The sequence below is a fragment of the Monopterus albus genome, unplaced genomic scaffold, assembly GCF_001952655.1.
Source record: "Monopterus albus unplaced genomic scaffold, M_albus_1.0 scaffold159.1, whole genome shotgun sequence".
NCBI classification, from domain to species: domain Eukaryota; kingdom Metazoa; phylum Chordata; class Actinopteri; order Synbranchiformes; family Synbranchidae; genus Monopterus; species Monopterus albus.
The window spans coordinates 754,079-772,391 of record NW_018128039.1 but is presented as its reverse complement, the minus strand read 5'-3'; the positions used below and the strand labels follow the sequence as shown (position 1 = coordinate 772,391).

The window sequence follows — 18,313 nt, the reverse complement described above, 5'->3', positions numbered from 1 at the left end:
CAGTATTCAATCCTTGTCTTATAACCTGGTGGGTTTTCGACCAACTGGAAGAGAAAACCCTCTTCCTCCGTTTTTGGCTAGTGTTCCTGCATATGTTCTTTGCTTTATGGCTATTCTGCCATTGAGAAAAAGCTGTAGATGCTGTGGGAAACATGTTGGTTGACTGGTTAAACTTGAGTCTTAACGCGGCCAGGCGTAGTTTTCTGGAATTAATCTCTGCCATGCTTTGTCACATGTCGACCTGATTATCCCACACAACTTGGATGAGCCAATATTTCACTTTGATTTCCATTGACCGTTGTTATGTCATTTTCTTCTCAACGAATGAATACAGTGCACATTAGTAAAGGTTTTCAACTTGAATAATTTGGTCATCAAGATCTGACGCTTTATGTGTTTACTTCAGCTTTTTGAGCAGTTGATTTTAATGATTTTGATAGTTTTCAGTTGCCATGACAGACTGTATACTGTCCACACCTTAGGACTGGGTGTCCAAGTACCTGTTGACCTAGTGTCCATCACTTCTGTTGACTGTGGAGCTTCAGCATATTCTTTCCGTTTCAAAGTGAACAGATGTTGTCAGGCATGAAAATGTCACACTAGATCAGAAGAGAACAGTACGTTTTAAAGGTCACCGGGGGAGGAGGAGGGTTGTCTCACCCACCCACACACTGCAACTTTCCCACAATTCTATGGGTGGGGGTCAGGGCTGTTGAGTGGTGAGGGAGAGTGGCTGCTTTTTGCTCTGCTCACTCATCCAGGTTTCTTTCCACCTCCAGCTTTTCTGTCCATCATTTCATTTCCATTGCCTCCCTCCATTTCCATTCTAGACCTCAGCTAATCATTTCGCCATGTAGTCGTATCTCATGCTTTTAAATTCCTTCCCCTCTCTCGGCCTGTCTATCTCTGTCGCTGTCGATTCAGAGCAGTTCAGCAGCCATCAAACCACTGGGCGATGCTCACTCATGAGCCTGTGAGTCTTTTTTTATGTCTAAGAAGCTTGAAGATCTTCAAGGTTAATCTTTTGTCAGATCGTTTTGGTTAACCTTTGTTGCTGGAACACATTTTAAAATAATTTTTTTGCCTTTCCAGGCACTGTTTGTAATGCACCCACATTTTTTGGTCAGGATAACAACTGATAAAAGCCACTGAATGGTAGTTATATTGAATGGGAGAGCATTCATGTGGAAGCTCAGCATACGAGTTAAATGATGTTTACCCATGTTTTGGCCCCAAAGAGTGGGGTGTCAGGCCAAGGTATCCAGACATAACCTAACCTCAACACTAAGCATGATGATGAGCTCCATTTGGATGGCACAGCACTCTTGCTTTTAACTTTCAGTGCGCCTGCCTTTGTTGTCAAAGAGGACAAATCTACCGCAGGTGAATTAGTATCCCGAAGATGTTTCACTGTTGCAGATTGACCTTTGGATTGGTGGATGATGTGGGTTTGTGATGATGGAGCCAGGGGGTTGCAAACTTTCATCATGTTATTAATTTGGGAACACCACACTTCCCTTAATCTCACCTTTTCAATTCGTTGTGTCATTTCTCTAGAATGATTAAGCAAATATTAAATCATGTCCCGACCTTTCCTCTAGCGTCACCATCAGGTTTCTATTTACACATTCATGCTGCAAACAATGGGGCAAACTTAGCAGTTTGTCGAATCATTACCGTATTTGGTTGTTGTTCATAATGTAATGAATGAATATTATTGTCCCTATGAACTGTTGTGGGAGATTTGGAGATTTAACCTTGTGTACATTAAAAAATAAATGTATACACAATGAAAAAATGTGGAAACCCTATTAGGGAAGTGGTATTACAGGTCAGTGTAAACAGCTGGCTGAAGTTTTAACCTCAAACAGAGAATAAACCCGAGACCTTTTGCAGAGCGACTAAATCAGATGGACTCGAGATTCCCTGCCCGTGCACATACACGCAAGCACATGTTCTTAGGTATTTCCATTTCCAGCTAAAGGTCAAGATAAAACTGAATTCATGGCTTTCTTGTGTGTCCACTGCACAGCAGGTCCTCTGCCCACGCTACCATGTGTGTCTGAGTGTGTGCCTTTGTATTACATTATGAGGACTGAAACCTGTTAACACACTCACATTGTGGGGACCAGCCTCCGGTGGCCGAGCCCCCACAATCAAATCACTGAATTTTAGGGTGGCAACATGGTTTAAGGTTAGTGTGAGGTTGGAAATTGTATTTCTCTTCAGATGTGTATCCATGTGCAGGAGAATGCTCACACGCACCACACTCTACGAACTCACACACACATACACAGTGCAGTCATAAACCCAGTCAAGCCTCCTCTCTGCGAAGCTGTAGCGCAGCATTCAGCTTTGACACAGCTGGTAATAAGTCATCAGAGCTGTGAGAGCTGAGGGACCCAGGAAGGTTTATTATTCCTGTGTTCACTGACGGCTCAGGATTTACCAGATCACACACGTGCTGTTCCTACAGTGATTGTGCACGGGGTGTCACCAGGGTGACGGGTTCAGTTCTCTTCACTACTTCAGTGTCCCACTGGGGAGATCTGAGTTGCAGACACGTAAACACGTAATGGAGAGTAGTCATTTAAAAAGACATGCTGTATTATAAAAACAATGAAATTCCTTCAGGCACCTCATGTGTAGGTACTTAGTAGGAGTCCAACACCACATGTAACAACAAATAGGATCAGCAGCAGACAAGATGCTTTTCATGCTTAATCATCTAAATGCATTGAGGTGTGCAAGAATTTGGCAACTGAAAACAAAGCTCATTGTCTCATTGTCCTGAAATGCTACATATAAATGTAATATCCAACTTTCTGCTTAAAAATGTTCCAAATGATTGAATAATATGCTTCTTTTCTGTGTTGAAAGGAATATTTTGCAGAATTTGACTTGTCAAGGTTGATATCCCTGTTGAATCTATGGACTGTAAAACAAGCTGACATCCCTTCCTGTACTAATACCTGTACATTTCTGTTGCTAAATAAAAGATTCCACCCCCTCAAATCTTTCTCAGACAGGGTCAGAGTCCTAAATAAACACATCACAGAGGGCTGGAGCCAATCCCAGCTGTCACTGGGCGAGAGGCAGGGTCCACCCTGGACAGGTTGCTGGTCTGTTACAGGGCTGACATGTAGACAAACAACCACACACACACTCACACTCACTCCTACGGGCAGTTTAGAGTCACCAGTCAACCTAAGCTGCATGTATTTGGACTGTGGGAGGAAGCCGGAGTACCCGGAGAGAACTCGCACAGGGAGAGCATGCAGACTCCACACAGAAAGGCCGTGGGTCGGCCCGGGTTCAAACCCGGGCCCTCCTTGCTATGAGGCACCAGCGCTGACCCTGTATGGCTGCTAAATCCATCATGTAGTTCACAGCCTCTTAAGCTGTGGTAACGTTTTCGATTCTCAGGAGCACCTTCGTTCGTGTTTGTAGTGATGATTTTAATGTGTGTGCCATTGATGACTCCACCGTGTCCAAGGAAACCAGCGGCCTGTGTTTTGCAGTTGGTTTTTCATTGCTTTACAGTGAGTGTTGTGGAAATGAACAAATCAGTGGAGCTGTAAAAGCGATCGGGGCCTCATTACAGCCAAAACTGTTGACTTTGACAGGCTCAAATCATCACTGCTGCTGCACCTGCTTTGTTAATAAAACGTGTAGCCTAAAGATGCAGTGACTGCAGTTTAAGTGGAGTCAACATGTTCTTTCTTTTGTTGGAGCAACTGAATCTTCCACAAGCTCTGTCACAGAAACTGTTCCATTTATGATCAAACTGTATCTTTTAATGAGCTCAGTGTCATAAGTGTAAGTAAAACATCTCTGCTCCCATGGAGTCTGTGTGCTTATCTCTGTCTGAACACCACCTCCTGGCAGCTACTAACCAGTTAGACACCTCTAGAGCTGTCCTACATTTTGGTGGCGATGGGAGTGATTGCCTAAGATAGGAACGTTGATAAATTACTCTTACTTCTCCTAAAATAGGACCAAAAATGCATCATTCTGAGAATTTTTGGCAAGTTAGGAGTGATTTCCTACTCTCAGATGCTTGACTAATACAGGCCCTGGTCCTGGCTCTCATTCCAAGTTGTGAGAGGATGCACACATTACCCTGTTTAGATATAATTAACACAATCAAAATAGTTATTAAGTATATTAAGTGTCCTTGAGGAAGACACTGAAGCCCTACTTGCTACTGGTGATGTCACCAGAGTGTGATTGTGTGAGTGAATGGGGGAACTAGTGTGAAACACTTTGAGTGCACTTCAATGCATAGAAATGTGCTATGTATGTATAAGAACATTTATCATAACTACCAGACACTGAGTGTTTACAACAGCAGATGTTTTAGTGGGTCTGATGATGGCAGAGGTCTTCCTCCTCTCCTCTTAAAGAAATCTCAACAAGTCTGGGTGAATAAAATGTCATAGATATGATTAAAATACATTCAATACTTCATAAAACTGGGTCCAAAAGGGGTCACAGTACCAGCTCTTTAAAGCTGTGCAATACATACCGATCAGTACTTGTTAAGACAGATAAAATACTGAAATCTACAAATTATTTATCTGGAAATACTGTATAGAATAAGGTAAGACAATGAAATGAATCAGTGCAAGGTGCTCATCAGGACACATTGTACCGATTAGGATGTGTGTGTGCAGTTGGCGCCAGGTTCATCGCCTCTCGACTAATTAAGCAGGTAGATAGTGCAGACAGTGAAACTGCCTGCACAGGATGAGCTGATGGCCATTAATACAGCCTCTGCCTCCACTTTAATCTGTCTTAGCTGCAGCGAGATGGATGGAGAGGGTGAGAAAAGCCTGTGGAGCTGAAACAGAAGGGGAGAGACAGAGAGTGACCTAGAAACTCAGAGGTTTAGATGGAGAAAACAGATGGAAAGCGCTGAGATAGAGTAACAAGGATCTCTGCAAAGGGACGACTGGGAGGGCAAGAAGCCAAAAAGGTGCAAGTGAGTAGTTGAAAATAAGAGTGTGAATGGAAATCGGTGCAGACAGAGAAAAGGAAGGTTCAGTGAAAATGACATGGCTGTTTTTTACTACTTATCAGTGACGACAACCACAGACAATACTGTATCTTTTCATTTCCTCCCCCCCCCCCCCCTCCTCTTTCTTTTTATTCATTTCATTTCCTTTGCTGTTCTTTTCTTTCTTTTCCAGACAGAGATTTCATTCATAGTGGAGGCAAATCATTTGACTTCCACAGCCATGTCAAACAGTATGGAGTGTAAATAAGCATATACAGTGGGTACGGAAAGTATTCAGACCCCCTTAAATTTTTCACTCTTTGTTATATTGCAGCCATATGCTAAAATCATTTAAGTTCTTTTTTTTCCTCATTAATGTACACACAGCACCCTATATTGACAGAAAAACAATTTTTGACATTTTTGCAGATTTATTAAAAAAGAAAAACTGAAATATCACATGGTCATAAGTATTCAGACCCTTTGCTCTGACACTCATATTTAACTTAGGTGCTGTCCATTTCTTCTGATCATCCCTGAGATGGCTCTACACCTTCATTTGAGTCCAGCTGTGTTTGATTATACTGATTGGACGTGATTAGGAAAGCCACACACCTGTCTATATAAGACCCTACAGCTCACAGTGCATGTCAGAGCAAATGAGAATCATGAGGTCAAAGGAACTGCCTGAAGAGCTCAGAGACAGAACTGTGGCAAGGCACAGATCTGGCCAAGGTTACAAAAAAAAATTCTGCTGCACTTAAGGTTCCTAAGAGCACAGTGGCCTCCATAATCCTTAAATGGAAGACGTTTAGGACGACCAGAACCCTTCCTAGAGCTGGCCGTCCGACCAAACTGAGCTATCGGGGGAGAAGAGCCTTGGTGAGAGAAGTACAGAAGAACCCAAAGATGACTGTGGCTGAGCTCCAGAGATACAGTCAGGAGATGAGAGAAAGTTGTAGAAAGTCAACCATCACTGCAGCCCTCCACCAGTCGGGGCTTTAGGGCAGAGTGCCCCGACAGAAGCCTCTCCTCAGTGCAAGACACATGAAAGCCTGCATGGAGTTTGCTAAAAAACACCTGAAGGACTCCAAGATGGTGAGAAATAAGATTCTCTGGTCTGATGAGACCAAGATAGAACTTTTTGGCCTTAATTCTAAGCGGTATGTGTGGAGAAAACCAGGCACTGCTCATCACCTGTCCAATACAGTCCCAACAGTGAAGCATGGTGGTGGCAGCATCATGCTATGGGGGTGTTTTTCAGCTGCAGGGACAGGACGACTGGTTGCAATCGAGGGAAGGATGAATGCGGCCAAGTACAGGGATATCCTGGACGAAAACCTTCTCCAGAGTGCTCAGGACCTCAGACTGGGCCGAAGGTTCACCTTCAAACAAGACAATGACCCTAAGCACACAGCTAAAATAACGAAGGAGTGGCTTCACAACAACTCCGTGACTGTTCTTGAATGGTCCAGCCAGAGCCCTGACTTAAACCCAATTGAGCATCTCTGGAGAGACCTGAAAATGGCTGTCCACCAACGTTTACCATCCAACCTGACAGAACTGGAGAGGATCTGCAAGGAGGAATGGCAGAGGATCCCCAAATGCAGGTGTGAAAAACTTGTTGCATCATTCCAAAAAATGAACAAATGATTTTAGCATATGGCTGCAATATAACAAAGAGTGAAAAATTTAAGGGGGTCTGAATACTTTCTGTACCCACTCTATGTGCAGTACAAATATTCATTAGTTTATGAACCCTTTATTTGTCTTCCAGTAGTTAACAGTCAATTGATATTAAAATGAAAAATCAGTGTTGAGGCCTCTGTGCTGTGAGAAAAAAGAAAGTGCAAAGTCTACATGCATAAAGAAAATCTGACAGCCAGGTGTGTGTTGAGTGCCTTTTCCTGCCTCTGATATCAGGTGTCCTTGCGTGTGTGTGTGTGTTGCAGACATGATCGTTCCCTCCCTTCTGCTCTAGAAAAGCTTCGAGCACGTTGATTCATTGCAGCTTGATTGGTTTCCAGCAGCTCATTTCTCAGGCGGGCTCTTGCAGGACATTTGCAGTGTTCAGAGCTTCTGAGTCCTTTTGAGCCCCTTGTGCCATCAGCTGCTACTTATGCAGGCTGCCTGGAAACCGAATCCTTCATTTTCCCCAGAGAGTCTGCTCTTTGCTTTTTTTTAGCAGACTGGAAGTGTTTCCTTTTTTAGCTTGTTTTGTTTGCAGGTTTGTTTTTGTCATGCGAGTCTGAGGATTTATGGATTTTTTTTTTTCCCACTCATCTTTTTGGTTTCACTGGTCCATCCCAGCTAACAACATATTCTTACTAACAGCTATGATCTCGCAGACACACACACTGTGTTTTTGATCTCTCCCAAAAGTTAGTTTCATCATTAAAAATTGCAATGAGAGTGAGATCTAAAGGATCAAAAAGGCAAAACGTGAGCTGCTTATTTGCAGATTCACTCAGGTTTTCCATGTTTGGCAAATTCTCAGAACTCAATTGGATCTTGGATTTTTCACAGTACACAGGAACAGGCGCATTTTAACCTACTGAGAGTGGGTGCTCTTAAAAAGGCTAGAAAAGGGCTGAACCACATAGCAAAGCACAATTTCAAATATTTTTCAGAATCAGAACTGATTTGCTAAGACAGAGGACACATTCAGCATGCTTACTTCATAAGGACTAGTTGATGTACATTATGATTCATCACAGTCTATTTGAAATAACGCACTAAATACTGCATTAAAGTGTCAAGTCTGAGCTTTAATTTGAGTAGGTTTACAACAAATATAGCCCCTTTTAATACAAAGTTTAAGGTTTCAGAAGTGACTGAACAGACACACATGAAATCAATCAAAATCAACAGTTGGTGGAAAATCCTTTGAGGTCTTCGACCCATCGACAGCAGCAGGTGCTTTGCGTCTTCCCTGGTGGAGCTTTGACTTCTGATTGATTTGGCTGCGTTCATCCTGTTGTTTCCATCAGCAGTGGACTCATCAATAAACACCAGTGTGCCACTTCCACTGGTAACCATACACCCCCAGTAACAGAAGCAGCACAATGTTTGACAGATGACGCGTTGGTCGTGAGCCGGTCCTTTGCTCCTCCACACTTTACTCCTTTTGAGCCAAAAGGCTGCATCACCCACACAGTTCTGTCAGTACTAATGTGAACCTATTCAACTTAAAGCTGAAACTTTGCACACTGAGGCAGTATCTGGTATTTTGTTTCAAACTGAATGTGCTGAATCGCTGAGTCTGAAGAACAAAAAAGTAAGCATCTGTCCAAACACTTCCTGTCTGGACTGGATGTGTTGACAATAAAGTCACAATCAATGTAAATATCCAAATGAATAAACTGGATTAGGAAGCACTATGGTCAGTTTCCTTCAGTGGTTTGATATTAAAATGAGGTGTCTGCATTTAGTAATGTGAGAAACACTTTTTAAGATGAATGCTTTTTGCAGGGTATTTTCAGGATATTATCTGTAGATGTTAGCTTCACCCTATAAATCCATAAAACATCTAAAACATATGTTAGTAATTATTCTGAACATGACTTGCTCGTTTCCACCCATCCACCTCTTTCTGCGGTAGCTGCTTTACCGCAATGTCTTTGCATGAAACAATGAAAATAAAGTCATGTTCAGAAGGCTGTGACCCCGTAGGCTGACAGCAGCCCGTAAAATATGGTGTGTCACTGTGAGCTCAGCGCTGCATGATAATTCAAAGAGTGTGAGCACAAACACAAGAAAGCACTAATGTGATAATAGCAAGTCAGGGGGAGCAGCTGCCTCAGTGAAACTTTCCTCGGACAGAGGATACAGTTTTTAATTTCAGCCCTCAGTAGATCAGCGGCACCCTTCTCCATGTAGAATCAAAAACAAATGAGTGCCAAAAGTGGCACAGGTAAGAGCGCTGTGCATTTCCCTCCCAGCTCGGGCTCCATCAGTAGGATGGCTGTGAGCTGCATGTGGGGAGTGAATGGATGAAGCAAGGTGAACATCAACTTAAATTAAGGAAGTGTGGTTTATATAGAGTAGTGGCTGCAGTGGCTCGAGACCCTTTGCCTTTCCTGATGTGCCAAATGTGGCAGGTTTTATCGTTGTTGTAGCAACACATTCACACACATGCTTTCAGAATGAAATGTTTAACTGTTTCATGAGGGTGAAGTGTTCTGATGTCTCCATACTTTTATATCAGCCCAAACCAGCTCAATCCTTAAATTTAACAGGGAGACACATTAGGCTGATAGAATTTAGTTATTGGAGTACTGTAACTTTAGGTTCCATTGTTATAAAACAAACTCCTTTACTGTTCAGTGTATGAAGCGTATTTGAATATGGACCCAGCAGGATTACAGGCAGTAAACAATAAACACACCTTGCTGAATGCTCTCACCCCCTTTTCAAACTCAGCACAGATTCAAAGTATTTTCAGTGAAAGCTGCTGATTCGTTCACATTTTTAACCCTCCATACGCTCCACTCTGCTGAGCCGCTAATTCCCTTTTATTCCCCAAACTAATAGGGAATATTAAAGACTCAGTCCAGGTGTGTCCCCAATATTAACAGCTCTGTACACTGACACTGGATTTGTGGAGGGAAACGCAGCCCTCAGCATCACTACACCTTTACTGTATTACTGTAGAACTGCTGCTCAGACTCAGTTTTTCTCCTGCGGCCACATCCAGCGAGGTCGGTTACACTCCCATGGACCTAACGCTTTCTGATTGTATCAGCAGCTGTGCTCACAGGAACAAGTCGATTTGAGATGTTCCTGTAGCCTTTCCCTCAGCAGTGGTTGGAAGTGGTTTTATTCCTTTAGTCCTTCTCAGACAGCTCTCTTCTTTTCTTTCTTATGTCCATGTTGAGTGATTCCAGCCGCAGCATTTTTAAAAAGTTGTATATTTACTTTGAACAATCAGAAAATGGCTACATGAAATACTGTTTTTAATTTTGTATTCTTTGTCCAAGAATAGTTCAGAGTCAGCAGCTTATTGTGTCATTAAACCATAAATGAAGTGCAATAAACAAAAGAATGATGAATTTGCATTTACTTTTTTATTATTAAGTTCTTAATGCTATGTTGGTAAACGACTAAATGGCAGTGATTTAAAAAGGAGGAACAAAAGTCCACACAGCACAACATGACCTGAAACGAGCGCTCAGAGAGTAGAGCCGACCTCCAGAGCTCCATGAAGCTTCACTTGTAAAGGATGTTTGAGGAATTCTGCTGATCCTGTCCCTCGGTTCTTCCTGGTTCCGCCTTTTCTCTCCATAAAGCGATGACTCTGGGAGATCTGTGCTCTGATCCCACATCAGCACTCCCTAATTGGAGAAACTTGGGGAAATAATAATATGGGCCAGGGAGAAGATGATCAGCTTAAAGGTGGCCCTTCCCTCACATGCTGACCATATCTTTCTACTTCCTCATTTCAGGTGATTAGAAGAATCCCCTGGACCCTGTCAGAAACTCAGAATCAGCACACTCATACACTGAGGTAAGCGAGTGTGTGTTTCAGTCTGTAATCAGTGTATTTTGGTGTTTTTGTTCCTAAACTGCATGTTCGCTTGAGTGTAAATGTGCAACGTGAATGTGGTAAAAGACGTACTGAGATCTCTTATTTAATGCATACATAAAGGTATAACTGTGCCTTTGAGATAAATGTAGTGAAGGAAAAGTACATTTTTTATGAAACAGAGCGAAACAGTATTGTGTAATATAAAATATAACTTCATAACGTACATGAAAATTGTGCTTGAGTAAATGCTCTGAGCTGCTTTCCATCCATAATGATACAGTGTTTTAACTAAGTGAAGCTGAGCAGAAAAGCTCACGTGCCCCTCCTGAATTCAGGCCTACTCAACATCTGCTTCACTGTGCGATGTGTGCCGGCCACCGCTTCCTGTTGGCTCTGTGGCAGCGGTGTGAGAACAAACAAAGGCACAGAGCAGCCAGCTGTATTCTGGCACATACTGTTGTGTTGCCATTGTGGTTAGACTGATTTCACAGGTGTTTATTAAAGCAAGAAAACAGAAAATGGCTTTATAAAGCAGACAGAGAGACGGCAGGAACAATAGCAAATGCTGTCATGTTACTGGACTTGTGGACTTGTAGCCAATGGGTTTGGCTTACTTTGCTGACAGACTCTAAAATAAAACAAAATTATTTTAGCCAGCAAGAAAGAAAGAATTAGTAGCTGGTGAGAGTGTCGTCCTCTACAATACGACAGGAAACTCCAGCAGGTTATTACGAAGAAATGTAGGCACAAAGCCGGCGTTCGGAGGAGGAGGGTTGTGGTAGGTGGCTAGGTAGACGCAACACAGGACCCTCCCCAGAAGACACCAGTTCAATTCCAGTGTGTGAGTTGAGTTTTTCAAGGGTTTTTATTCCTAAATGTAACCATGTGGTTTTGTTCCTAAACATGACCAAGTCATTTTTTTCCCTCAACGTAACCAAGTAGTTTTTGCGCCGAAACCTAACCAATCATTTTTTGTTCTTAAACCCTAACCTAATAGTTTTTTTCCCCTAAAGCTAATCAACTAGTTTGTGTGTCTAATCATAACCAAGTGTTTTGTGTGTCAAAACATCATTGTTTTTTTGTACAAAGTATCTGTATCTGTATTGGTATCGGCAATACCAGCCTGGGTTTTATCTGGTATTGAATTGGAAAGTGGCATCACATATGATTAAAGAAGTAGTAAAAAGGCCAAAAAATGGCAACAGTTTGATCCATAACACACTGCAGATTAACAGATTTCAGGCACTGATGTGTTCATGAATGTGATCAGCATTTTCACACATTATGAGGACATGCTGAGTCAGTCAGCGACACAATCACCACAGCTCAGTTTGACTGCTCTGTTCTTTGACGCCACATTGAGGGTGTTTTATTCTAATAAACCAAAATGAGATTCCTGCAAAAAATGACATCTTGTCATTCAGTATCAGCGAAGAAAGGTTAGAGGAATGCCAAAGCCGCTGAGTTACCCAAATGATAATGCTGCTGGTGTGTCTGCTGTACAAACAGGAGCATCAAACTCATGATGGGTCAGTTTGACAATCGACTTTTAGCTTTAGTTACTTTGGCAGCACGGTGGCACAGTGGTTAGCGCCGTTGCCTCACAGCGAGAAGTTTCTGGGTTCGGGCCCCACCTGGGACCTTTCTGTGTGCATGTTCTCCCCGTGCTTGCGTGGGTTCTCTCCGGGTACTCCGGCTTCCTCCCACTGACCAAAGACCTGCAACTTAGGTTGATTGGTGTCTCTAAATTGCCCGTAGGAGTGCGTGCGTGCGTGTGTGTGGTTGTTCGTCTATGTGTTAGCCCTGCGATGGATTGGCGACCTGTTCAGGGTGTACCCCGCCTTCGCCCGATTGGCTCCGGCCCCACCCGTGACCCCGTTCAGGGACTAAGCGGTAGAAAATGAATGAATGAATATTTTAGCAGCGAAGACCTGTTTAGTTTCTTGTCTTTGTGCAGGCATGAAGCTGAAGACACAAATGTGTTCACTTTTCTTTGGAAGTTAATTTTTTCCAAATTTGCAAACATCAGCCTCCCCAGGGGCGTAGTCATTTTTCGACTGAGTATTCATCTTGCATGTTTGTGTTTTCATGTTTGTGTGTGAGTGTGCAGATACCCTGGAGCATCCACATCTTTGTTTTGTAGCTTAATTCTTTCAGGACTTTGACTTGACACAGAACCTGTTTCATATTTCATCAATTTGCACATATTCTAAAAACTGAGGCACCTTAAAATAATTTGTACAGGGATGGAAAACTATTACTTGTGTAACTAGTGTTAGCATGTTAATGATTCTAAAGAAAGCTACAGGAAATAGTGATGGAAAAGAGAAGCACAAAATAGAAAGCGAGATCTCTCTGCAGATGGCGAAATAGGCATAGAAAGGAAAGAAACAAATAGAAGAAAGGAGAAAAAACAAATGCTGAGTGACAGGTTGCGTGTCTGCCTGAGGTCACTGATTACGAAATGTTGCAATGGGAACCACACATTGGAGCACCAACCACACCGCAGAACAGGACCTGCCAAAGATTTTCTGCATGAGTTGCAGGTTGATGCATCAAGTTGATGATTTTATCCCCTCGCTGCCTTAAGTAAACAAGTTTTTGGGATGTTCTGTGACATTCCTTCAGCCTGGAAACTGTTTTAAACCCAGAATGTGACGCATGGAGAAGCAAACACTCGGTTTCTATCAGTGCAGCTGATGGCCAAACCCCTCATCAGATTCTGAATGTCAAATATCTACAAACAAAAGCCATCAATCAGAGGAAACCAGAGCTGAAGTAAACAATGTGTCGAAGGGATAAAGTAGTTGTGTAAATGATAAAAAGTCCCACCTTTTGACTGTGCAACAACAGTGGCATTTGGTTCCGCCTCTTAGGTGAAAAACCAGGTTGTTAAAACTTCTAAGAAATAGTTTGGAGTACAGCTAAATGATAATTATTATCATTTAGCTTCATGAAATACCCATTTTGTTTTTGACAGAAAGACTGGACAGTGATTTTACAGCGTGATACATTTTGGAAGAAAAGAACTGAGATGCAAAGAGGAGACACTGACAAGCGAAGAGATGCAGAAGACTGAAGAGGGAGATAAATAAAGAAGGAGGCTGAGAGTGGGAGAGGGCGAGGATGGATGAATGGTGGCAGAGAGAAAGAAGAGATTAAAATGTGTGAGGAGGATAAAGTGGATAGGAGCATATGACGGCCTGGCAGGTCTCCAAAGGCTCCCGGCGGCGATCCAGCTGCTTCTGAAGGCCACTTCGAGAAGCCCATTAGCAGTGCCAACAATACAGGAAGGAAAGCAAAGAGGCCTAGAACGAGGGGTTGAACAGGAGAGAGCGAAGAATGGAAAAGAAGGAGAGAGAGTGAAAAATGAGCAATGGAAGGAGAGAGGGGGCGTACAAAACGAGGCGCTCAGCCAGGACACCGGGAGATGCAGGGAAATGTTGTTTCTAAACAAAAAGGTTCACTCTGGGAAACAATGAACTTGGAGGGCTTCATCAAATTAAAAGTATTTCTGACACCTCTGTGGCTCATGTGAAACATTAACCATAGTAATATGTATCGTTGCTTGAATCCCCAGTGTCTGAATACAGTTGTATAAAGTTCTGTCAAAAAAGTATGACCTGAACTTTGCCTGAAATTCACTTGTTGTAAAGAACTGAACCTCTGCATATTCTGACATGACAAAGACGAAAAAAGCACCCAGCAGATTTCCCTGGTGACTTGTATCTGCCGAAATATGTGAGTCATCTGAGCCGGAGGTCTGACTTCACACTGTCATATTCTCAAGGGACTGATACCGACAGTGTTCCCGAGATCGTAATTCTTCTTGTGGGACTCAGCTCGTTAGCCTTTCTCAAGATGTTAGTCTGTTTACTGAGCTTTTCAGAAACATGCTGTACATGTAAAAGGAAAGGAACTGATCTGTTGTCTTACGCACAAGATACTAGTCATCCCAACTTCTCTTTCACATTGTTCCTTACTTTCTCTGCCTTCTCTGTTTTTGCAGACCAAGAAAGTTAAAAAGTAACCAAGAAGCCCTGTGTGCTCGTCTCTGGCCTGACTACAGGACCAACAAAGGAGTGAAATAAAAGCCTGCTGGCATTTTAAAACATTCCCTGTCACTTCCCACAGAATAATGGTTGCAGGAAATATCTTCCCATGAGGCCTTATGATAATAGCCCATATGTGCCGGCTACAGTGAGGGTAATTAATTGCTACACAAAACTTGTGAAGGCGCTCTGCAGTATGCAGTTACCTCAAGACATGAGAGCAATGGCACAGCGGGATGTTTAGAGCAGAGAGCACCGTCGGGGGATGATGGGGGGGTGGGGGGCAGATTAGTTAGCAGTTTGACCTTTCCCATAAAGCAGCAGCTCATTGCCTCATTCCTTTTGTCACAAGATTAGAGAGTTCAAATGCGGTAGGAGGTCAGCTGGGGATTTGGTGCACAGCACACACAGCCAGTCTCTGTCACCATCTCCAACTCTTTCTGCGCTGCGGCCTGAGATACGCAGGCGTTGGCATGCAAGGGAACGAGGAGAAGACAAAAGAGATGAATGAGGAGACAGGCTAGAAGGATATGGAGGCAATGGACAGAAAGAAAATAATAGAGAAAAGGAAGCCGGAGAAAAATAGACCCAAGCAAAGAGATGAGGCGGAGGTGAAAGACAGTGAGAGGAAGCGAAACCGTGAGAGAATGTGAGTGAAGGGAAGAGCAGAAACAAAAAGGGAGGGAGGAGAGGGAGAGGTGAAAGGAATCGGAGAGGAGAGAGAGCTGAAGTAAGCAGGAAAGAAATCTGTTGAAAAGAGTGAAATACTTGAAAGGATTGATAACAAATGGGGTGAAAGGATAGGAAACAGAGGAAAAAGAGTGAGGCAGAGCTTTGCACATTCAGATGAAGAGAAAGAAGATGAGAAGAAGAAGAGTTGTGACTGTGACAAATGAGAGCAAGGCAGCACAGGATGATGTGGAGAGACACAAAAAGAACCAGCAGGGCTGTTGAGAGTCCACAACAAAAAACTAATGGACCCGCTTTGAGCTTAAAAGATAAATTAATTAATAATTACATTAAGCTTTTCCAGTTTAGTGGCACTTGATGACCCTGAAGCATCGTCAAGCAAATGGCTCCTTGACCAAAACTGATCTGTCATTACTTCAGTTCTCTTAGGGTGCTCTGATGTGAAACAGCAGTGACCAGAAACCTGGGTTCAGAACACACAGATGCTGCTGGTTTAACTTTGAGCAAGAATCCTAGGACAACACTGCAAATGCTATGCTAACGATGGGGTGAGTCAGACTGGAATTACAGCAGTTGTGAAATGGGCTTTAGAGGTGGTGATAGGTGGACGTTGTTTCCTTTGGACAGGGCCAGGCTGTTCCCCTGTTCCCAGTCTTTGTCCTAAGCTAAGCGTGTGCTGGTTTCAGCTCATATATACCTTACAGCAATGAAAGTGAACACATCTTGCGTAATAATAACCTTGTACTCACCAAAGTAATTTTTGAGCTCTGAGCACAGCAACAATAAAAATAGTTCCAATGGGAGAAGGAACATAAAACCCAATCTGTAATAAATAGCTTTCTATAAATAAACGTCAGACCCTCACTAGCAGCTATTTAAACCGGATGCCATAGACATACATTTGAGACCAGCTCAGTTTGAGTCGTACTTCATTTTGTTGGTATTCAGACATGCTGCAAAAGCAAGCAAGAATCAGTGACTGCTGTCATCCAGTCAGTGTAGGGGATTCGTCTTATATACTGACTTTATTTCGATCATGTTTTATTGTTGATTCAGCATTTCCTTACAAACAAAAGAAGCAATACACTCCATCCTCTTAACAACCACTGTAACACTCCATAGATGACATGCCGACCTCTACTGTAGTCACCCAATACCAAGTGTAAGTATGATGCTATAAAACAGCGAGCGGCTCAGGAAAAACCAAGATGTAGGGGGAACCTGATGGTCTTTGATTGTGTCATGATCCCTACAGATGGAACAAAGATTGGAGATCTCAGAGGACCTGGATGCAGAGTGAATCAAACTTTTAAGATCAGTTTATTTGTTACAGGAAGTAAAAATAATTGTATAATGTCAAGTCAGAAAAAATAGCCCTGATGATGTCATAGTGATGTCACCAGGGTTGTTTACTATGAACTGTGCTTCAGACGACGGTACCTTTTCACAGTCTTGGGTTTGAAAAGTGTGATTATTTACCAGACACTAAAAATTTGCTGTTGTGTTGCACTGTGGGAAGTGTAGTACTCATTGTTTTTGGAACTAGACCCACACTAGGGACTAAAGAATAGTTTATTTTGGCCCCCGCTGCATCAGTTGTAATCATCTCTTAATGTTATTGAAGTGCAGTACTAATTTGGTGGAATAACATGTCAGTGATATTTGCATTTAAATGAATAAAAGTAATCTGTGGAAAACTGGCCCAAACTAAAAGTACATAAACTAATTTTCAAAAACAGATACCCAGTCTGAAAAGGGTCTAAGGGGAGTCAGCACCAACTTGAACAAACCCAGCATAGTCGGAGAAGAACAGCACTGGCAGCAGCGTGACACTAACTCAGCAACTAAAAACAGCCTCCATGGTCAAAAAGAGCAGCAGTATGTGGCCTTTTTCTGCACCTTACAGTTCATTTCTGGACTGATAACGGATTATAACATTTTGTATTATCATACAAAGCAAAACGTGCTTACTGACTGCAGAGAGGGATTGTTCAATGATGCAGTTTAAACGCAGCACGCAGTATCACACGCAATAACTCTTGACCACTGACACCATAATGACAGTTGATTCTGCCACAAGTCTTAATTAACAGTTTCAGCTTTAGCTTTGAATAATTTAGCTTTGAGTTTCATGAGGAAGCTGTACATGAATCTACCTTCTGTATGTGGAATGTATTTTGAAATGTATGATACACAAAATAGAAACAATTTTATGTAAATCAAGATGTGGATCCATGCAAATATTAAGGCTTGGATCACTCAACATGTTAATAAGAAAATCTCAGCAGGTTCTGTTTCATCCTAGAAAGTAAGAGAGATGCCACGTAGCAGGACACAAATTCAGTTTTGACAAGATGATCACAGACTGGCATCAAAACTGCATAAACTGCCGCGGTGGCAGGACACCAGGCCTGTGGCGTGCAGCAGGGAGCTGTTGCTGACGAGACAGAGCGCCTCTTTAACACGAGCTCAGGCTCCACGAGAGGCCGTCGGCACCACTTCACACAAGATGCTGAAAAGGAAAAGCTTTTCAGTGGGAGTTTCTCTACTTCATCATTACTCCATTGCTATTATGGTGAAACAACAACAGGAAGGGCGGCTGCTAATCCATGGGCAACATTCTTTTCTGAAATCTGTCAAGAACATGCTAATGGTAAATTAATGGATATTTATCATCAACAAATCTGCAACAGCAGCTCTTTTACCAGTGCATTGTGTTGGTCTTGGATACAGGATGATGCTTTTGTTTTCTTTTGTCTTGGCTTCTTTACAGTGATACAAGGCTCAGTGTGTTTTAGGGATGTAATGTTACTTGTAATTTCACAATAGAAAAACATCTCTGTAATGTCATGGCACGATGACGGTATCTACATATGGTTGCTTTGTTAGTATAACTGTGTGCTGGTCGCAGAATTTGAAACTGTGTTGTGTCAGAGCTGGGTCAAACCCGCATTACTGACTGAAATCAGTTCATTTGACTGGATGTGTGATGATCAGATGATTCTCTCACTGATGGGAAATACTTTCCTACAAAGCTTTTCCCTA

At 42.5% G+C, this 18,313-nt stretch overlaps 1 protein-coding gene across 6 annotated transcripts in view; it reads left to right on the top strand.

The window, feature by feature from the left end:
- The window catches only part of sgcd (sarcoglycan, delta (dystrophin-associated glycoprotein)), a 241,934-nt gene that overhangs the window by 91,130 nt on the left and 132,491 nt on the right, over positions 1-18,313 (top strand). For 4 of the 6 annotated variants that reach the window (XM_020615170.1, XM_020615174.1, XM_020615168.1 and 1 more), the window contains 2 exons: positions 10,444-10,505; positions 14,536-14,732. In XM_020615170.1, the coding sequence (XP_020470826.1) occupies positions 14,688-14,732 (45 nt within the window). In that variant the 5' untranslated portion in view covers positions 10,444-10,505; positions 14,536-14,687. The remainder of the gene's footprint in view (positions 1-10,443; positions 10,506-14,535; positions 14,733-18,313) is intronic. The other 2 variants (XM_020615172.1, XM_020615173.1) reach the window with 1 other exon arrangement.